The sequence below is a fragment of the Daktulosphaira vitifoliae genome, unplaced genomic scaffold (assembly GCF_025091365.1).
Source record: "Daktulosphaira vitifoliae isolate Bord-2020 unplaced genomic scaffold, ASM2509136v1 Scaffold_1, whole genome shotgun sequence".
NCBI lineage: Eukaryota > Metazoa > Arthropoda > Insecta > Hemiptera > Phylloxeridae > Daktulosphaira > Daktulosphaira vitifoliae.
In genome coordinates, this window is record NW_026099572.1 from 48,243,198 (window position 1) to 48,266,048 (window position 22,851).

General features: G+C 25.6%; 1 protein-coding gene across 2 annotated transcripts in view; it reads right to left on the reverse strand.

The window, feature by feature from the left end:
* Positions 1–7,545: 7,545 nt before the first annotated feature.
* The window catches only part of LOC126900264 (uncharacterized), a 22,363-nt gene continuing 7,057 nt past the window's right edge, over positions 7,546–22,851 (reverse strand). The window contains exons 1-5 of one of the 2 annotated variants that reach the window (XM_050675858.1): positions 20,440–20,677; positions 16,063–16,180; positions 8,044–8,116; positions 7,843–7,987; positions 7,546–7,747 (exon numbers count right to left, since the gene is read on the reverse strand). In XM_050675858.1, coding sequence (XP_050531815.1) covers positions 7,600–7,747; positions 7,843–7,987; positions 8,044–8,116; positions 16,063–16,180; positions 20,440–20,603 — 648 coding nt within the window. In that variant the 5' untranslated portion in view covers positions 20,604–20,677 and the 3' untranslated portion in view covers positions 7,546–7,599. Of the gene's footprint in view, positions 7,748–7,842; positions 7,988–8,043; positions 8,117–16,062; positions 16,181–20,439; positions 20,678–22,851 lie in introns of those variants that run through there. The other variant, XM_050675867.1, reaches the window with a different exon arrangement.

The window sequence follows — 22,851 nt, forward strand, 5'->3', positions numbered from 1 at the left end:
AGCATATAAGATAACTTTTTATATAATATCTGTTATAAGTCCTAATAATGATGTGTTAGAGACATTAATAAATAAAAAAATAAGCAGATTTCCGTTAAGCAACTGTATTATTATAACGTATCAGGTATTAAAAACGTTTATCAATATGTATTCAGCATTGACGTCATGTTATAGTACAATCGTTGGTAATCGTATAAACAAAAAAAGTAGAAAAAGATCAAAACTTATAATTAAATAATAGAATCATGAAATAAAACTAGTTCCCTTCGTTGACACTACGAAAAACAATTCGATATGTTTATTATACAGGTGGTCCATGATGTTTACTATGAAGCAAACATAATAAAAACTTTTTCAAAAGATTTTTCTTCAACTCTAATGAGAATATTTTTAAAAAAATGATCTGAAAATATTTATTATGCACATATTCAATTTAAAATATTTTTGAAACATCAAATAAAAATTGTATTTCAAATATCGTATGGTAGTTTTTCAAAAAAAGTATTGGTAATACTCAAATATCTTCCTCGTCTTCTCGCCTTAATCCCAACTTCTTAGGGTTGGCTTCCTACCTGCTATTATGTTATCACTCCCTGAAGTTTAAAATAGTTGAAACGCATCTGAGTGTGAAATAATAATTGATCGTATTATTTTGAAGCTGTCTGAATTAATGAATATAGAATTATTGTCAAATATTAGTTTAATATGGGAGCATTTCGATAATAAAGTGGAAAAGATCAAAATTATATCGAGCCCAAGATTAACTTGGATTTTGATTATATGACAATATTTAGAATTGACAACTTTTCAAAAATTTTNTTTTCAAAATTTTTTTTTAATTTTATAAACAGCACAGACAAACATTTTTAGATTTGTATAATATAAAACTGAAATATATATGTATTCCAGCTANAACTTTTCAAAAATTTTTTTTAATTTTATAAACAGCACAGACAAACATTTTTAGATTTGTATAATATAAAACTGAAATATATATGTATTCCAGCTACATCAATTCCGTCAGTGTGTTTTCGAAAACAATACGTAGCTGAACATTTAAGGGTTATGGTTAAGTTAATAAAATAAACATTAACTTTATGACAATATAATACCCAAATAAAAAATATGTAATAAATTGTTAATTTTTTATAATTCTTTAAGTATTTATTGAACAATAAGTTTTAATACTATTAAAAAATAATATTAAAGGTAGTCTACTAAAACAAATTTTGTTCATTCATATTAAATTTCAAAAATTGATTATAACTATTATAAATTTATCCTTTAAACACAGTATGTTATGACAAAAACAGTATATGAAAATTGCATAAATCATAAATACACGTAAACAAAATTAATATTAGTATATTTATAATTTTATTTATTTAATCGAAAATGAATCATGTTCAGAAAATAAAACAATAACTGAAGTATATGAAAAAACAATTACGTAGATAAATTTTAATTATATATATGGAAAAAGCTAGTAAAGCAAAATTTTTAATGATGAAAGGGGATTTTTTTCAATTTTTAAGAATAACATCTTTTACTAGATACCAGGTGTGGTCATTAGACGCATAGTTAAAGAAAACTGGTCAAGTGAGAGCTGAGAAAATGAATGACAAAAAAAACACATTAAAATAATTTTAATATAAATAAGAAATTTCTTCTCACGAGGGGAGACTACAAAGATAAGGTACTTGATGTGCATTAAAGTTATTAAATCTGAATGTGTTGAAAATATTTTTCTAACACAAAATGAATTAAGAAAAAAATTCATTAGCATTTGAGGTTCGAACTTCGTACTTTAAGCGTGAAATATGTACGAGTGTTACCGTACGTCACATTTCTTCTGCGGTGGATAAAAATAGAAATTTAATCTAGTTCAAATTTTAATGTTATTTTTTTTGAAGAAGAAGAAACAAAAAAAAATTAAATAAGTTTGACTTTGTATGCTATGTGAATTAGATTTATAAAATCTAAACGTGCCGATGATAAAGACGGAATTCTACTTATAGAATTAGATAATATCAATGATGTGTTAATATTATTAAAAAATAAAACAAAATTAAGCTTTTAAACAAATAGAAGAATGCCTGGTTAAACTTTAACCTTACTCGGATGCAACAAATTTGAATCTGAAGATACAGATGGGATAATCAAATATGTCAATGTTATTCCAATTACAGCTATTAGATAACTAGTTTTTTGGCAAAACTATTTATCTAGTAGCTGTTATAATCTGCCTGGAGTTAGTTTCACAAACGATGAATTAGGTCTTATTCTTACTAGATCAAATTTGCTGGGAGCTGAATTAATTTTTGATTCATTTGCTTATTTAAAATTATATCAAGTCAATTCAATTCCAAATAAATTTGGTAAAATGCTTGATCTTAATTTTGTAAGCAATAATAAAACAATGGGTGACCAGATCTAATGATAATTTAGTCCCCTTGAACCAACATCACCCACTATTATTGATTAGTGTAATAATATATCTAATTTGGTAAATTTTTTTTTTAATGATTGGTTTTATGATTATTTTCGTGCCGATTAAAATTCTATATCTGTAATAAACCAAAAATAAAATAATTAGAAAAAATAAGAAAGATAAATAATGGAGAGCATGGTAGTAGTGGAAATGGAAGGATGTTAGATATTTTTTTAAATTTATATAATTTTTTATTAATAGTTTATTACATAATAGATTGTTGGAAGTTCGAAAATATAAGGTAAATTGTACTTACCTAATGACCTACATGATTCAATAAAATTTCAAGTAATCCAATGTTCATTTTGGTATTAAATGCACTATGTATACGATTTATACTAAACATCATATAATCAATATAATTATTTCCGAAAACGATTCAAATTTTAAATAATACTATTTAATTACACACAATTTATGACTGATTTTACTTCTAAACACTATATTTTTATTAGAGATATAATTTTGTGATTTTCCCTTATTTAATTCTTTTATCTTTGTTGAATACATTTTTTTTGAGAGAGATTATATTTTATTGAGAGATCGACACCGACATTTCTTAAATCTTCCTCTGCTTGGCCAAAACAAGATTTTAAAATATTTATATCAATGTAAAAAATTTATCAAAGTGGTATTGTGATGGCCCAATGTGTCCCACTACTAGCGCCTTGAAAGAATGCGACACAATAATCACCAAGACATAAAATTAGCACTAAAAATATATTCGTAAAATTCTTTGCGCTGTCCGCCGGGGCGATGTTCATTAAAACAAAAACATAAAGCTCTTAGATTAGCTACCCAACAAGAAAAGCTCACAATAAATTATCACTATTAAATAAAAGTTGAAATTTGGGTCGGATTTATTATTAAGGTAAAATAATTAAAAAAAAATTCAATGTTCAATATACTATTTGATAATTATTTCCATAATAAGAAAAATAAAGCATTATTATTTAATAAACAAATGAACTTAAATCAAAAGATTCACCAAAACAAAATTCACTTCAAAATTTCTAAGTGTCATTTAATTTTGGAGAAAAATATTTTGAATTCAAAAAAATTATAAAACAGACCAAGTGTTTATAAATTGAAAAATGTTCTAGGTCCAAATTAAACAAAAAAAAAGTCCCCGAGAGTGATATCTCGAGTAGAGCGTCGTAGATTTTGAGTATTTTAAAATTGGTTTTGACCTGAAAATGGCTTTTTATAGTCAGAAGAGGGTAGTCTAGCGATCTCTAGCTGAGGATTTCTATTCTAATTGAATAATTATAATGGGAGCCTTGCGTGTAGGCCTTACTTAAAAATTATCTACAATAAGTAGATTTTATGCCATAATTAGCTGGTTATTTTGTATTTTAAATTAGGAAACCCTGTTTTTGTTATTTTATATATTCAAAATATGTGACATACATGTATAAATGATAACACACTATTATACGTTAATATTACAAGTAATAATATAATATTACATATCAAGAGCTCCAAGCAATATTAACTGTTATAATTTATATAAAGAAGTTAATATTAATCATGCTTTATAAAAATTTAAAATATAATTTTAAAAATAATTGATTCAATTCTACCTTAAGTATTTCCAACTATTACAAGTTGGGATTTTTAAATTTGTGATTTTTTTGGAGATTTCCATCATTTATGGGTAACGAGTGGAATTTTTTCTATTTTTCAGGATAACGTCTTCGACAACATCATACCATCTGTGATTTCTTGACGTATGGTTGAAAGAAATCAGTGAGAGCTCAGAAAAAGTGGTAACAGACACACACACAAAAAAGCACTTCATTGTAAAATTATTACCCTCTGAGCTTCGCATCGAAGCTAAAATAAAATAAAATTGAGTGGTTTCAAAAATGATAATTTTATCTGTACTTACTATTCGTAAAAAATACACAATTATTATTCGAATTTTTATTCCAATAGTTTATTTTAATTTCTTTAAGAATTTGAATGAAATTTAGCAGAAAAAAGAAAAATCTTTAACAAAGTTAAATTTTATTTTGTTACATTCAGATTAAATATATTAATTATTGAAAATAAAAATACAACATCCTACCAAAAACTCCAAGTAACTAGTATAACGACTGAATAAAATGTCGATTAAACCTATCAATGAAAGTCATTGAAAGTTAAATAAATATTTTAATATATTGACACGGCCCGCGTCGCTTCGTTATACACGATGCCCCGCGACTCGTGCCACCTTTATCAGCCGTCGCCCTATTTTATGAGTACTCGACTGACCAATACCGCGTGCCATACGCCACGTTGCAAAGTCCAGCAAGTGCCGCACGGCCGACGACCACCCGCCGCAAATGATACGGGAGTCGTCTCCCCGTTGTGAAAGCGACAACGTCGACCAACCGATCCGCACCCGCGCACCGTCGCCTACAACGCTGCTGACCTTTTGTCGCCCGAGGATTACGCCGGACATTACGTCGTCGACGCCAGCGAAAGTGCCGCGATATTATGCGAAGATAATTATTACTGTGTTTATCTTTTCGGTTTGTTTATTTTTTGTTAAAATAACCTGTTGTCGCTCATTTAATAAACGGCCCACGGGTCTCTACCCTCAAAACCAGTGTCGATCACATTTTTGCGACGTAAGTCGTGTCATTTTTTAATATATTTTAATTGAAGTATCGATTGTATTAATACTGAAAGATTCAGTATCAAATCAACTTATTTTTTTTTTACCCTCATAATCCCGATAAAAATTATACGAAAAAGTCCATCCGACAATGTTTTCAAAAAATACTGGGATAAACAGTACACATTATCACAAAATATTATCAAGGCTTTAAATTGGATCCAGAGAGTTTCTACTCGGTTTGTCCAGAATTATTGAGTTACCATATCGCTTAACGTTGCAAGGGAAAAGTTGCGATTGACCATTTTTGTGGAGCTATTGGTAATATTATTCAACTAGACAGGTTTACACCAATGATAAACAGGATTACAATAATTTTATTTTTGTATCCAATAATAAAGTACTCATATATCATATGTTAATTTTAAAGGTTCATTAATGTTAGAAAAAAATATATTTGTTTGACATAATTACTACCAAGTTGTACTTATATTATTTTTTCAAAAATAACGTGGACTAAGAACTGTGCTGGTAGGTTTCTGAATACATTTCAGTAAACATTTATTCATTGGTTTTATCTGTCTATAGAGTATGGAGTATCATTTCAATAAATAACAGTTAATTGAGTATTTTTTATGATTATTGCAACTTGGTCGTGTAAGTTTAATTTTGATTTTTTTGTTATAGCAATCAACAAAAATTTGGAAAAAATTATGCTGCTAATACACAATGCAAAAATTATAAAGTGGAGAAATATATTTTATTTATAATAGGAGATTTTTTTGAATTGGCTGATCAACTTAAAGGGGACGTTGTTGTCATAACACCCTCTTGGGGTGGTCTTAATTATTCAAAAAATAAAATATACACCTTAAAAGACATGTGTCAAAAGCAGGTGCATGACGGTTTCGACATTTTTGAATTGCCCCGAAATGTTGCCCTAAATGTTCACTTGCCAAGAAATATTTACCTCTCAGAAGTATGTTCGTTGACACAACATGTTTATTTATAATAGAATTTTTTATTTATATTTTTTAATGCCACTCTATCAATGACAATTTACAAGTTGAAAAAAATTTCATAAATAATAAATTGGATACGATTTCGGTATTTTTTGGAGATTTTATACGACGTTAATTAATTTTTTTTAAGTATTATTTTTTTTTTAAATATTTATTTTGTATTTAAATATTAGTTTTCAACTAGATTTAAATGATTTGAATATCTTTTTTTTTTATTTTCCTATTATAATGTTTTCTTTTTGAGCCGTTAAAATATTTTTTATTGATTTAATTTAATTAATAATTTTTTTATAATCCCAATATATATTTTTTTCCTATTATATATGAATATGTCAGCAATGTTCTTCAGTAAAAGAAGTGAATTTATATTTATGCAATTTAAAATATTATTTTATATTGATATACGTGAAATACACTTTAATAATAACTTCAACGACTTTAAAAGAGAATCCCTATTCATTTTAGTAATTAAAAAGTGTTTTATATCAAAATAACTCATATTTTAACTAAACCTTGTGATATATCCTTTAAGTTTATATATTCCATAAGTGTTAGTGTTTCTTCAATCTATAGTCAAATTTCCAATTAATTATTTTCAATTTTGTTTATTCACCATTGTATTGGTCCTTTAGGTGTCTATTTTCTTTAAAATTCCATTTAAGTTAAACATTCCATCAGACTATTAGATTTCCAGCCTATTAATTTATGCACTTTAAGACCATGTTAAAATTGTATTTTTATTATTTATTTTTAACAATAAATCAATTATTGTTATGATTATTTTAATTTCAAAATAAACATATTTAGATCTTTTCTTATAAAATACTTAATGAGTCAAAAACAATAAGAGGAAGATTACTTATTGAATAAACTAATTAAAAATTATTTCTTTATACAGGTTGGCCCCCAGCACTCACTGACAACTTAAATAACTTTTGATCCAGTTAATATTTTTAGCTGATTTTTTTTTTTAATAATAGTTATACGTTAGGTCTATAGCTATATCTCAATAATTAATTTTTTTACATTTTATTAAAAATATTAATTATTTTTAAATTTTAAATAAAATGTAAAAAAAAAATCTAAGATAGCTATTTTGTAGAGTAGAATTTAAGAAAAATTTTAGTAAAAAAATATCTTATTAATATTCAGTAGTAAATATTCTGTAGCGTTTTGAAGTTTGTGAAAATTTGAATTTTCATGTATTATTTTACTGTATTAAACATTGAAATACGTATTGAGAAAAGGACAGAAGAAAACGCTATCTTTTCANGAGAAAAGGACAGAAGAAAACACTATCTTTTCGTGATTACTATAATTTACAACCTTGACATTAATACCATGATAAGAAATTTGATAAGGCAATTATTACTTATCACTCTCATTCAAAAGTATATTGAAACTCGGTAAGCGATACTATACATAAATCATTTCGGAAAACTCGATGAGTTAATCACAATCCAGCAACGTCTATGCATCTATTAATAACGATTAAGTAACTTTTTTGTTGATTCGGAACAGCCATGTTTTTTTGTTGGCGTAGTGATCATGAAATATGTGGTCCATGATAAACACCGGTCCGTATTTTTTGAAATGTCTTCCCTCGGACCAAAAAGAAAAGTAGTGTTGCTGTACACAAGGAAACGCAAATATAGTATAAACAATGGTATATTTTGTGTTTGCATAATATTAATTACTGATTGCACGCCATGTTTTATACTCACAAAGTCTCTGGACGCCAGGCAGAACTCCACGATGGCGGAACACTCGTAGTCGAAGACGAACGACCAAGTCTCAGGGCGTATATTTCATAGGCCACTCGGTGACTCTGTACTCTCTCGGTTTGGTGCAACACTGTGAAATAAACAACTGAAAGCAAACAAATTACAACATGTTTGAAAACCTAACGGTATGTTTATACTAACGTCTACGAATACGGCGTTTATACAATCGGTAATCGCGTTGCCCTGGAACGTGGTCAAGTAATGAAATCGTCGGCTGCAAAATAAAGATATAATTGAAATCGTATGTAACCTTTGTAACAGTTTTCCGTGCAGGTCTTATGGGGTATGATAAGAGCGTCACGATTTTTCTCTTGGTTATCACCTCGGTGACCTACGGCACAGTTGCCTATGGTAAACTTCGGGGTCATTTAGCTGATTTTCTGAGTTATATTATAAATTCAATATAAAATCTAATATGATGAAATCTATTTCCTATCGATTGCATAGCTGATATTTTCTCTGGTATTCGTTGAGTTTGGTTTCGTGATCTTTCAAGGACTTTTTTTTAGCATCTGCGAAAGCTATTTGACAAGAAACCACGAGAATCCACACAATACGAATTATTCGAGTGGTCTCTTGTCTTGTGAACCCAGGTTAATACTGAATTATCAGTAAGGAGTTTAAAACGGCCGGTTTTAGTAAGGGTCGGAACTTTTCGACTAACTATATAATGGCTTAACATTCTCTTTCGACTGCTGCATAACGTTTTTCTGTCTCGCTTCACCTTTTGCTATCGTAGGCAATTACTTGTCTTTCCTCAGGTCTGTCATTCCAATGAAATAGAACAGCTCCTATACCTATAACAACTACAAATACAGGTAGATAATTGGTTTTATATGACGTTGATATTCGCAGCATTTATTTTCAATGATAGTAAGGTACATTTTTGTGAGTTTATAAATACACATACTGGCAATACAAAAAGCATATCTATTGATAGTCATAACTGACAATATACAAAATGTAACTAAAATAACAACGTCAAAAAAATAAAAAAGCCAAATAAAGTAAATGTAAAAACATGTAAATAAACTCAACATTTTGAAACTTCATATATTTATATATATTATATATATAATAAACTAAAAGAGTTACATTACAATTCAAATGCCATATTACATTAAAAACTCAATCATTTTATTAAACTCAAAAATGTGTTCCCATTTAAACAAACAAAATTGACACCCATACAAGGCATAAGGGTTGAATAGTATAAATGTTCAAATCATATTTATTCTGTAAGTTATTGAGTGGGTTATAATAAAAACATATAATTTGATGACATCAAATTATATAGAATATGAGTAGTTGAGAAATTAAATTTGAAGTTTGGTGAACAACAATTACGTTTAAACATTATTTAAAGAAATTATACTATCTACAATTTAAAGTTATTATTGAATACAAAAAAATATTGTATACATTTCCATTCCATTCCATGGCAACTAACATAAGTAAACAAAAGGTTGTACTATCCAAAATTGTCATTTTTATAAAGTTATTTGATTTAAACTTAATCATAATAATTAAAATATAACAATATGATGACTTTAAGATATACTGCTAATCCAAATGAATTAAAACATTTCCTAAACATGGAAATCGATATAGTTTTACTGGAAGCACTCGTCAAAAAACAAATGTACGAGAATGTTCCTGATCTAGTGCCTGATAGGTACAAGCAAGGAGAAAATTTAGTCAATAAAGAATTACTATTGAAAGAAGTTGATGAAATACCACCGGTAGCTATTATAGAGGAAATATTAAAAAACGATAAAAAAAATATACCAAAGATCATCCAATGTTTAATGCATATTAGACAAACAAACTGTGACACAAATTTAAGTATAATAGATAATAAAACTGCTTTTAATATAATGATGAAATTTATTCAACAAGGTGAAAAATATGTTGATGATTTATTTCATACAATGAAATATCAAATATACAAAATTGGGAGTTACAATCAATTAAATAAAAACCATCGGCAATTGTTTCTCTTCCAAGCTTGTCCTTTACCTAAAGTTAAATTGTACATAAACAAGAGGCCTAAAAAAAATGTTGTATATAAAAGAATATTAGACTCGATTACGAACTGTGAACCAACAGCCTGTTGGGAATACAGTGTATTAGGAAATTTCGTTAAAACTACTCTTGTTTATAAAGCACCAAAAGACATGAAAAAATTTACATTACCTAATAAAACATTCAAAAGTTTAAATAAGCCGGACTACGTAATTATTTGGATGTTAAATAATGGAGTTTCAGACAAAGAAATAATTAAAAAGTGGAATGATAACTTAAAAAAGACATGTAAAACATATTTTACTGAAGTAAAGACTATTGAAAAATCTTGTAATGACTATCATGGTAAAAATGATATCATGGAATCCTCATCCCAGTCAAATGACGAAATTAAACATTTAACTATCACTCATACAAGTATCATTGATGAAGAAGTCACATATGCTCAGATTAATCATGATGAAAACTCAAACAACGATTATGATAGTATACACAATGATGTGGAATACATAAATAAATCAGATGATGGAGTTAAACATTTAAATATAAGTGAAACACAAATCATTGCAGAAGAAATCACACAAACGCAGTTTGATTATAATGAAAAATCAAACAACGATTATGATAGTAAACACAATGATATGGAACACATAAATAAATCAGAAGATGATGTGAAACATTTAAATATAAGTAAAATACAAATCATTTTAGAAGAAATTCTATATAAACTGTCTGATTATCATAAAAACTCAATCAACGATTACGGTAGTATACACAATGATATGGAACCCATAAATAAATCAAATGATGGAGTTGAACATTTTAATATAACTGATACCCAAATCATTGCAGAAGAAATCACACATACGCAGTCTGATCATCATGAAAATTCAAACGATTATGTTAGTAAGCGCAATGATGTAGAAAATCACAGTAATAAGTCAGATGAAGATGTTAAACATTCAAATATCATTGAAAACTCAATCAACGATAATGATGGCAAACATGATGATGTTAATATCTCATCAAGTAAATTTTTCGGAAAAGGTTATCGGTATATAGGTAAGACAAAAAGAACTATTAAAAGTAAAATTAAATCAGCATACAATGCAACGCGAGCATTTATTATTAAAAAATTTAGGTCTAAACGTGTTTTTTAGACTTAAAATTAGGTAAGTAAATATATTTTAGTTGTTTTAGTTTTATGATTTTTAATTAAATTAGTTTTATTATTACTATTATTTTTTCATGGATATAAAGGGAAGATAATTATGACCATTTTAAAATTTGTTCTACTCAGTTTCTATTTCTATTTGAAAAGTATATTAATAACAATAATATTATGGACATTTAAATACATTGCCAGAGAAGATTAAAAATTATATTTTAGTGCATTATAAATATAGTGGGAAATGAACAGAATTTTAAGCTTTCAGGGTCTTTATATTTTTAAACTGATTATCATTTTTTGAGAAAAGTAACTAAATTATAATAGTTTTATTAAGTTTTAATGTTAATTTAAAAATTATTTATTTATTTCATCACATAATCATATTTAATTTAATGATCACTCTAATTATATGATAGAAACAGTCTCAAATATTTATCATATTCATTAACTCCAGATGAGTAAAGAATAAATTAAATAAATTTCAACATACTATAATTTTCAAAAAATAACAACCAAAGGTTATTTTAAATCCAATATAAGTATTTAAATGCATATTGTAACTTAACAATAATGAATGAGTGAATTTTATAACATAATATATCAAAGAAAATGTGTTACTAGCACATTTATCTTAACTGATAACTTTATATATAATTACATATATGTTTGCAGAGCATAATGAAATAGCTGATATTGGCATTTTGATAGGTGACTTTTCGAATGCTTTAATATTGGCACAATGTTTTGTAAATCAATGTTNTGCTTTAATATTGGCACAAAGCTTTGTAAATCAATGTTTTTCGTTTCGTTAACAGTGTCATATTAGAAATTTAGGCACAATGCAAAAATCCCAGTGGATTCTTTTAAACCTAGAATGGTCTGTAACGAAATAAGAGGAGCATTGTATTTATTAAATAGCACATGAACTAAAAATATAATTGTACAACATATATGATTTTAGAACGAGTTATAGTAGCTGATATTGGCATTTTGATAGGCGACTATTCGAATGCTTTAATATTGGCACATAATACGTTCGTAATATATAGTTACAAAACATTGTAAAGTCAATGTTTTTCATTTCGTTAACAGTGTCAAATCTAAGAATTTAGGCACATGGGAAAAAATCCCATTGGATCCTTTTGAAACTAGTATGACCTGTAACGAAATAGGTGTATTGTATTTCTTTGAGGAATACATGAACTAAAAAAAAAATTTTTCAACATATATGTTTTTAGAACGTGTTAAGGTAGCTGATATTGGCATTTTGATAGGCGACTATTCGAATGCTTTAATATTGGCACATAATACGTTCGTAATATATAGTTACAAAACATTGTAAAGTCAATGTTTTTCATTTCGTTAACAGTGTCAAATCTATGAATTTGGGCACATGGGAAAAAATCCCATTGGATCCTTTTGAAACTAGTATGACCTGTAACGAAATAGGTGTATTGTATTTCTTTGAGGAATACATGAACTAAAAAAAAAATTTTTCAACATATATGTTTTTAGAACGTGTTAAGGTAGCTGATATTGGCATTTTGATAGGCGACTATTTGAATGCTTTAATATTGGCACATAATACGTTTCTAATACATAGTTACAAAGCATCGTAAAGACAATGTTTTTTGTTTCGTTAACAGTGCCAAATCTAGGAATTTAGACACATTGGTAAAAATCCATTGAATCCTTCTGAACCTAGTATGACCTTTAACGAAACAAAAATATTGTATTTATTTGAGGAACACATGAACTAAAAAAATCTAAGTATTATAGTGAATTATTCACTCAATTCATTAAGTAATTAAAATTAATTTCACATCTTGATACACATCATTTGACAAGTATAAAATTAAATAAGTGAGTTCAATTAATTTAAAATACTTCATATTGTATCTACAATGACCATGTGTTGTTAATTTTCAAAAATATATTTTATTTATACTGAAATATACATTTTTAATAGAATGCATTTATAGATTATGAAAATTTTAGACAAGACTTTTATAAAATTATATATTAGTAGTCCAAAATTCACTCGCTTTTATTTACATCAGTTACCAAGCGTAGTGCAGTGTCAATACTGGATTAATATTGGAGGTGATAGAATATTATATTATAATATAATAACAGTACTTGGCCAGCACTGGATCAGTAGTATTTATTTCAGCCATAAAATAGGAAACAAAACAAAAATAATTGATTATATTAAATACGCTGAAGATATCATAGAATTTGTTCGAGGTAATACAATAAAAATTAAATAAGTTTTAATTTATTAAAAGTAATTTAGCTATAAGCAAATAAATAAAAATAATCTAAATAGTTTATAGATTTTATGTAAATGTCTAATCAAAGTAAAAACAGGAAATCAGTTAAGAATGAACAAGAATCCACAACAGACACGTATGTAAGTAACAAACGCTTCACGCGTTCTCTCCTATAGTGTTAGGTGTGCTTTTTTGTCGGATTACATTTTTCTCTTGTTTGGCTTCCCTTTTAATTGCAGATGCGGTTTTTCGCCCGATCGGGTTTTTGTCCGCATTTAAATTAATTATTTTTATAAAAAATATAAATAAAGTCTCCTAAATAACTTAAAAACCTTGTCTTATTATTTATTAAATAAGTATGTCGAAACTTTAATAATTATTGCAGATTGGACTTAATAGATTATAATCTTTAACTAGTACTATTTATTTTTTAAATAAATGATTAATATTAAGATTTGATATGAAAAACAATATTTAAGAATCTTTTTGATAAACTTAACTAAGAAGAATATATTCTAATAACTAATAGCTATCCTAATAGTTATTAAATTAGGATTAAATCTAAAAGTGTCATAATAAATTAATCACTTTTTACAAAAGACTGGTGAATGTACAAGGATCTAAAGTAATTATCAACCCTATTAGCTGTACCTGAATTACGGTTTGCATAAAATATCACAAAATAAATACATATAAGAATAATTTAAGGTTATTTTACACACTGATCCGTTAACTATATCTCACGGAAGAGTATAAAAAAAGATGTATTATTTTCTATTTAAAAGTATCCTATAAATCTTAATTAAAAATTTAAAAAAATACACGTATTTATTTAGAAAAGCATTATTTCCGCTGTATCGATAATTTTTCAGAGGCATTGTCAGCTCTTTTGAAATAGTTTAAAAATAAGGAAATGATCTATTTAATGAACAGCCAATAACCATTTTTCTACCAGTAATTGAATAGTTATTAACACTTAAGATAAAGAATGCAAGTAAAGTAATCATTTGTTTATTATTATCTGTAAACATTTCTAAAAATTTTCTTTCATCCAGCAAAAGTGTAAAAATGTTTATAGTTTTTAAAATAATTTTTCAAATTTTATTTTGGACTAATCATTGTTTTAGATAAATCGTTCTCTTATTTTTAAGCCAATTAAACATGTTTGTTCCTGTCTGAAAAACTGAAGCTGAAACAACAATTGTAAGAGAAAAGACAAATGATTAACACTATTTTTTTCCCCCAATTAAAGTGTATAGTGTACTTTTCAATTATAAAAATTATTCTTTTGAAGATATTACATTAAACGTACGATGTTTTTGCCCTCCTGTATTGAATTGTACAACTAAATTTTAGTTCATTGAGCTCTATGATGTAAAATATTTTAAAATGCATATATTTTTTTATTTTTTAAGTAAAACTTAAGATAATCCAATGCGACTACTACAAATGTTTTTAAGAGTTTTAAAACATGAAGACCGTGTTTTGAAAAGTATTTAAACAGTAATTAATTCCTCTATCTACAGTATAATTAATATTTTTTTTTATCTTAGATCGAGCTGAGAAGCTGATAATTTTACTATGATGTTTTTATTTATTTATTGTCTTTAACTATTTTTTCTCAGCTCTCACCGATTTTGATGTTTTTAACGTAAGTATTAAAAAAAAAAAATTTCATTAGCATTCATTTATCTTTCAAAAAGCTACATTATTTTATGTATTAAAGTTAAAATAAATCGAAATTTACTGATTTATAAAAATCGTAATTTGTTGGGATAATTCTCCCACCCATTTACCAGGTATGAGAGAATTTTTAAGTTTTGACAGTAGTATCTTCAATTAGATATTATTTAAATAATAGATTTATTATATAGTAAAACCAATAGTAATAGAAAAATATAATGAAAACTATTTTCCTTTTATTAAAATTAACAATAGTCAATACATGTTATCTTTCTTTAAGTAAAATTAAAACTATATTAAAAATATTATTAATTTAAAAAACTAAAAAATATTAAAAATGTTAAACTCAAAGCCACAAAAAAGATAATGAAAAGTCGCGAATACGTATTTCGGAAACAATGTTACCATTATCAACGCTAAACACATACTGACATTAGCGTTAATTAATTATAATTATAGCAGCAACTAGAAATCAAGATTTTCTATATTTTTTTTTATCTACAAGTACATTGTATTGGCTTTAATTTGATTTAAAGAAGTAGGTTTTAAGAAAATTATCAAACAAAAAGAAAAATATTTGATATAAATATTTTGTACCCTCTCAGTACTTTGGTTCAAGATACGATTTATAAGATGCTTGATGATTGATAAATTTAGAAAATATTAAACTAAAAGAAACCAATAAATACATAAACATCATAATTATTTTGGAAGAAATCTGCTAGTTTATTAAATTCTAATGAACTGTATTCTACAACAACTGAATATTGCTTTTGTAAATCCATGAGAATTTTTTTTAATACTATAATAAATAATAGTTTGTTAATTTTAGTAAGAATTATTTAGATGATCTTTTGTCGTTATGTAACAATAATATTAACTAATATACAAAAAAACTAAGAAAGTATTTAAATGGAACTTCAAATTTTGATATAGAATTTTGTCATTCTAAAGGCATTAATGTATGTATCAATAATAAGAAAAGCAATAAAAAGTCATTTTACTTACAAGTATGCATTTGAAGTCATTTTCATTTATCTTGAGCTTGAATTCAAATGTTTTAAGATCTTCCCGAGTATTAATTGGGAATACTTCATTCATATCAATATTATTGAAATTTGAGTGGCTTGAAAGATAAATTTTATTTTAATTTTTATGTACCATAAGAGTTTCAATATTAGTACAAATAATTTGATGGATAGAAGTCAATAAAATACTATCAAACTTAATATGTGTCAAAACTGCAACAACATGTTTCTGAAAATCTAAAATTTTTAATGTGTTAACAATGATCAGTCTAAAATTTAATTTCAACCTATTTTTTTGGTTATTTAAAGTTGATGAAAAATGTTTGATAAAGTTTTGTGAAAGTTTATAGTAAAAATAATTGAATATGTTGTCAAAACTTTTTTAGCTTAATTGCAAGTTTGAAATTTACATCAAAAAATTTTATGAGAATTAAAAAAATTGTATCTTTAAGATTAGTGTGCATTTAGGAAGTTTTATAATTACTATTTATGGTAAATTTATCAAAAAAGCTCAATATTTTTTTGTATTTTCATCGTAATAGAACACGTAAATAGAAATCATAATAATCATTTCCAAGTAACTTTTGGTGTTTAAAAAGATTCTGCAATTGAAATATTCAGAACTTAATTAATTTTAATGATTCACTTAACTAAATGAATCAATTAAAACAAAGTTGTTAAAAAGATTTAATAAATTATTGTTAAATATAAATAAATGGTCCGCAAAAAATTTTCATCCGAGTAAAAAAGATACTTTAATAATTCAATTTTTCGTGCTAATTTAGAATCAGCAATCATACGTTTTCCAACACCAATAATTTTTTATATTGTCACTAATTAGTTAAAAACTATAGGATATATATATATAGGAAAATAGTTTTGAATATTTCAACTGTATCATTTATTTAAATACCAAGAATTACATAGAAATTATTATTATTTCTTTTGAAATAATTTATTAGGATAAATAATAATTAAAAACATTTTATAAAGACATTATAAAGGGAAATGGTCCGATTTAAAAAAAAAGTATGTCGANCAAATGGTCCGATTTAAAAATAAAGTATGTCGAATGAAATAGGTATACATAAAGTATTTATCATTGAAGAATATAATTGATTCATGTATTTTTTAAAAGGTTATAGCTACATAATGTTAAAAAATATAAAATATAATATCAAGAATTGTTTCACAATAATAGCTTATTTTTGCATACAGTAGTCATTTTTACCATGAAGACAAGTCAAGTGGTCAAATTTATTTTTTAAAATTAAAGTATAGTACATAAGCTTTAATTTAAGGTATATATACAAATGTCAGTCTTTCCGGAATATTTTCAAAAGTCAATTTTCTTGTGAAAAAGTTGTAATTTTAATCCTCTCCTGTCGGCAAATAAAGAGTCAAATTTATTAAAAAATATATCAAATAATAGATAAAGATATCATTCATCTATAAAAAAAAAAAATTATATTGATTTGTTTATTTTTGAAAAAGTTATGGCACTTTTAATTAAAAAAAATTAGAAATTATTGATTTTTAAATTTTAGCTTCGATGCGAAGCTGAGAAGGTATTGGTTTTGCTAAAGATGTGTTTTTTTTTTGTGTCTGTTACCACTTTTTCTCAGCTCTCACCGAACGGATTTCTTTCAACGATACGTCAAAAGATCACAAATTGTATCTAGTCGAAGACATTACCCTCAAAAATTGAAAAATTTTTCCTTTTGTATGGAGGGAATCTCCAAAAAAATTACAAATTTAAATACCGCTAATTTTTTAATGAGAAATAATATTTTTTAATAATCCCTTTTTCATTCGACATACTTTATCTTAATCAGGATATTAATAAGGAATTAGCAGATCATGTAGTTTTGGAATAACACCAATTTTTTAAAATTAAACACTGTCTAATGATTTGCATCGAAGCATTTTTTTTTCATAGTGATTTTAAACACTGTTTGAATAAATGGTTAAAGAAGCTGACGTCTTTAACTCTAGTAGACTACTTATAATAGAAGCCATGCGTATAGGTACTGTTTTACAATCTGTACAATAATTTGATTTTGTCAAGATATTATCTAATTATTTAGTGTTTTAAGAAGGGAATTTTGTTTTGGTGATAAAAATATTTATAATATGTAAAATACATATTAATTCATTGCTTTAGAATCTGAGATTGTGTGTAAATATTCAATAAATTTTAAATCATCTTCATTTAACTTATAATATGTGATATATTTTTTAGTTTTAACATTAATACTCTATTTGTAGCCTGGGTCATTAATTAAATCATTTGAAATTAATTATAAATAGTTTGGTTTTATTTTATTTATTATATTATTGATATTTAAAATCAAATCATTGTAGTAATCGCCTGGATCAAAAGATTTGAATACTTTTTGAACATCATAAGCTTCTTGACCGTCGAATAACGTATGGTACAGAATATGGCGTTTGCCGAATCCATCTTGTTAAAGAAAGAGGAAGCGGAACGTCTGAAACAAAGGCAGCCACGCCGCCCGGCATAGGAGGACCTGAGGCGCTGGTTTATTCTACGGTCTTAGGCTTCATGTTCTATGTTTTTATGTTTTTTCAGAGGTATTAGTNGTTTTTTGTCAGGTATTTGCCCCTACACAAATCTCTGCCTTAATTTCCACGTGGTGTAACCCGGAAACGGATCCCACTCTGGGATTCGGCTAACGGGGGAGGCCTACCCACGTTTTGAATCAGCTCTTGATTAATTTCGGGCTGATTCACAACGTAGTGGTGTTAGTTTTAAAGACGACGTGAGCCGCCTTAAAGTTATTCTTCATGGTAGTTCCAGGGTGATCCATACTTATGCCGGTCTTGGAAAAAAAAAAGGAAAAGAAAAAAAAATTGTTTCACAACCATCGGTTGGNGGAAAAGAAAAAAAAACTTGTTTCGCAACCATCTGTTGGAAATTTTTTTTGCTTCTTTTAAGTCAAGAAAAATAACATTAAAAATTTGAACTAGCTTAAACTTCAATTTTTATCCACAGTAGAAATGTGATGTACGGTAATACTAATGTATATTTCACGCTTAAGGTACGAAGTACGAACCCCAAATACTAATGAATTTTTTTCTTAATTCACTTTATGTAAGAAAAAAATGATTTTTATCTCATTTAGATTTAATTACTACAATGCATATCAAAAACCCTACCATTATAGTCTCCCCACGTGAGAAGAAATTTCTTATTTATATAATAATTATTTTCATGTGGTTTTTTTATAGATGTCATTCATTGTATATATATAAATAAATGTTTGCAGAGCACAATGAAATAGCTGATTTTGGCATTTTGAAGGTCGACTATTCGAATGCTTTAATATTGGTCCAAAGTTTTGCATGTTTGTTAAAACAAAGACATTTAGCTTGATACTATCTACCAAGTACGCATAAGTTTACAAACCTAATATATCTATTTTTAAAATAATAAAAGCTCAAGACTTGCTACATAATGAGAAATACGCACAATAGATTTTTAATATTGTATAAACATTTAAAATAAGATTACGTAAGTCATTAAAATGAAATAATTTACAAAAAAAAAACTGATATTTAAAATATTAATTAATATTTATTTCCATGATAGGAAAAATATAATATTATTATCTTATAAGTAAATAAATATAAATTAAAATATTCACCAAAACTAAATTCACTCCAACATTTCTAAGTATATTATAAATTTAAGATTATTATTAATTTGAAAAAAATTTTAAATTCAAAAAAAATTGTTGGGGCTAATTCACAAAAAAAATGATTTTCGAGTAGAGTCTCTTAGATTTTTTGTATTTTGATGCCAAAAAAGAACTGGTTTTAGAATGTAAAATGGCTAATTATGATCAGAGGAGAGTGTCCTTGCAATCTATAGCATAATCATGAAAGCTGAAGATTTTGTCCAGATATCATTTGGTTATTTAGTATTTTAAGAAGGGAACTCTGTTTTGATGTTAAAAATATTTATAATATGTGAAATACATATTCAAAAAACATATTCTATGCTATTATTATAAGTGATATCATAATGTAAGTTATATTATTAAAACGANATATTATAAGTGATATCACAATGTAAGTGATATTATTAAAACGACCATTAAAACACCATTAAAAATAAACTCCAATTTAATTTAAAATAATTTTAGTATTGATTTGAAATAAATTATGATGATTCAAAAAACTGATTAAAAATTATTTTCACAAATCTAATAACCTTATTTCATTGTAATTTTCATCGTTATTTTCATCTTCGAAAATGAATATTTTTAAAGTTTCAGTAAATTTTAAATATNGTTTGAACTTTTAAAAAAATTATTTTCACAAATCTAATAACCTTATTTCATTGTTATTTTCATCGTTATTTTCATCTTCGAAAATGAATATTTTTAAAGTTTCAGTAAATTTTAAATATGATAAAATACTTTTTATATTAACACTTTGAAATGTTTTATTGATTAACTTAGTAAAAAAAAATATATTTACTAAATGATTATTCATTGCTTTAGAATCTGAGATTGTGTATAAATATTCAATAAATTTTAAATCATCTTTATTTAATTTATAATTTGTGATATACTNCATTTAACTTATAATATGTGATATACTTTTCAGCTTTAACAATAACACTTAATTGGTAGCCTGGATCACTTATTAAATCATTTGAAATTAATTCAAAAGAGTTAGGTTTTATTTTATTTATTATATTTTCAATATTTAATATCAAATTATTATGGTAATCGCCTTGATCAAAAGATTTGAATACTTTTTCAACATCGCGAGCTTCTTGACCATCAAATAATATAATGGTATTCTCAATTAAACATTGCAATTTTTTTAGGCCATATATTGCATCTACTTTTTGTTTATTTTTTAAAAATAAAGAAATATACATCAATTTATTTCTCATTAAATGCATTAAAACAGTTTTAAAAACGTTTAAGATTTTTTGTTGGTAAATTCCTATTTGTTGTATCCATTTATCAAACCAAAAATAATTCTTTGCCGTTGTATATTCTTTATATATGTTATTGTAAATAGTCTCAAAAATATCTTCACTCTGTTCACCAAAATCCATTATAATAGTTCTCAATAAATCTTTGTCTTCAATTATATCACACATGTAAATATTTCTGAGTGAGAACGAATTTTCTTGTTCTTCTACATTTTCTAAATCAATTTTGTTGATTTCTTGTCTTTGATACATAGTTTTTATTAGATTTGTGAGGAGTATATAATATTCTCCATTAAAATAACCAACATCATAATTATTATTGTTTCGGCATATTTTTTTACTTACATGATATAAATTTTCGATAACTTGTTCGATAGCTTTTTTAATATTGTTTTTATATCGATATACATCATTACTAAAAAATTTAACATAATAAGTATACAAATGCATTATCCAAAATATAGTTAGTTTATCATCAATATAATAATTTATCATTGTAACTAAAAATTGTTTTGTAATCGATTCATTTATAATCATTTGACACGACTTGCGTCGCAAAAATGTGGTCGACACTGGTTTTGAGGGTAGAGACCCGTGGGCCGTTTATTAAATGAGCGACAACAGATTATTTTAACAAAAATAAAACAAACCGAAAAGATTAACACAGTAATANTTAAGAATATTATATCCGTTTTTTTCCTAAACATGATATTTTCTAGATGTTGATTTCCACACAACATTTCATTTTTGATATCTGAAAATGACAAATTCCGTACCTCATCATAACTATCATATGAGAATCCAGTGTCTAATTTTAAAGCTGTTTCTAATGATATTTCAATTTTCTCCCAGTTATTGTTTCCGTAACATAATTTTGTCTCCACAATAAATAACAAAAAAAGTAACACAGTATTTTTTTTAAAAATCATTTTTAATTAGTAATGTATAAATTATTTAATAATGTATATGTTTTCATTATATATATTTTTTTAAACTCTTTATATGTATTATAATTGTGTTTATTTAAGTGTTATTTTCAATTTTAAAATTAGATCGCATAAATTTTATGTTATAAATTATTAAACTTTATACAAATAATTTATTTTAATAAACAATATATTAGGCTCTAATTTTGCATGTTCATTGAAAAAAAATTTTAATATTAAGTAGTTACAAAAAAGTGGCAAAAAGATATCTATTAATTTTGTGTATTATATTAATATATATTGTTATAATTAAGCAACCAGCAAAAATTAAATAGCGTGTTATATCTTATATTTCCTGATTTAAGACAAAAAAATCTTGACATTTTCCAATCCTTTTGTTTTAGAAGTCACTCATTTAAAATAAAATATGTTTTAAAACTCTTATTTATTTAGAAGTACATTAAGGGCAACATTTTTTATGAATTATATGGATATATAAGTTTTTAAGTCACTAAATAATTTCCATTGTATGTTTGGGAAGCCTTAGTAAAAATATTCTGTATAATAAGTATGTGAGTAGATTTGGAAAAAATGTATTGGGTATCAAAAATAAATATGTGTACTATGATTAAGACTTGGCCGTTGCTCTCAATTCTTAATACAATTTTTTTCAAATTTAAAAAAAATTGATGTATGTTTAATATTAGTTATAATTTGAATGGTAAAAGTATAGATTTCGTAAATTATTATACTAAAATTGCAAAAAATTTCTTGAAATAAAAGTTGACATTTTTGTTGCATATATTTTCCCTTTTGGTATATATTAAATTAAAGCACTAAAATATTTTTTAATTTTTAATGATAGTGC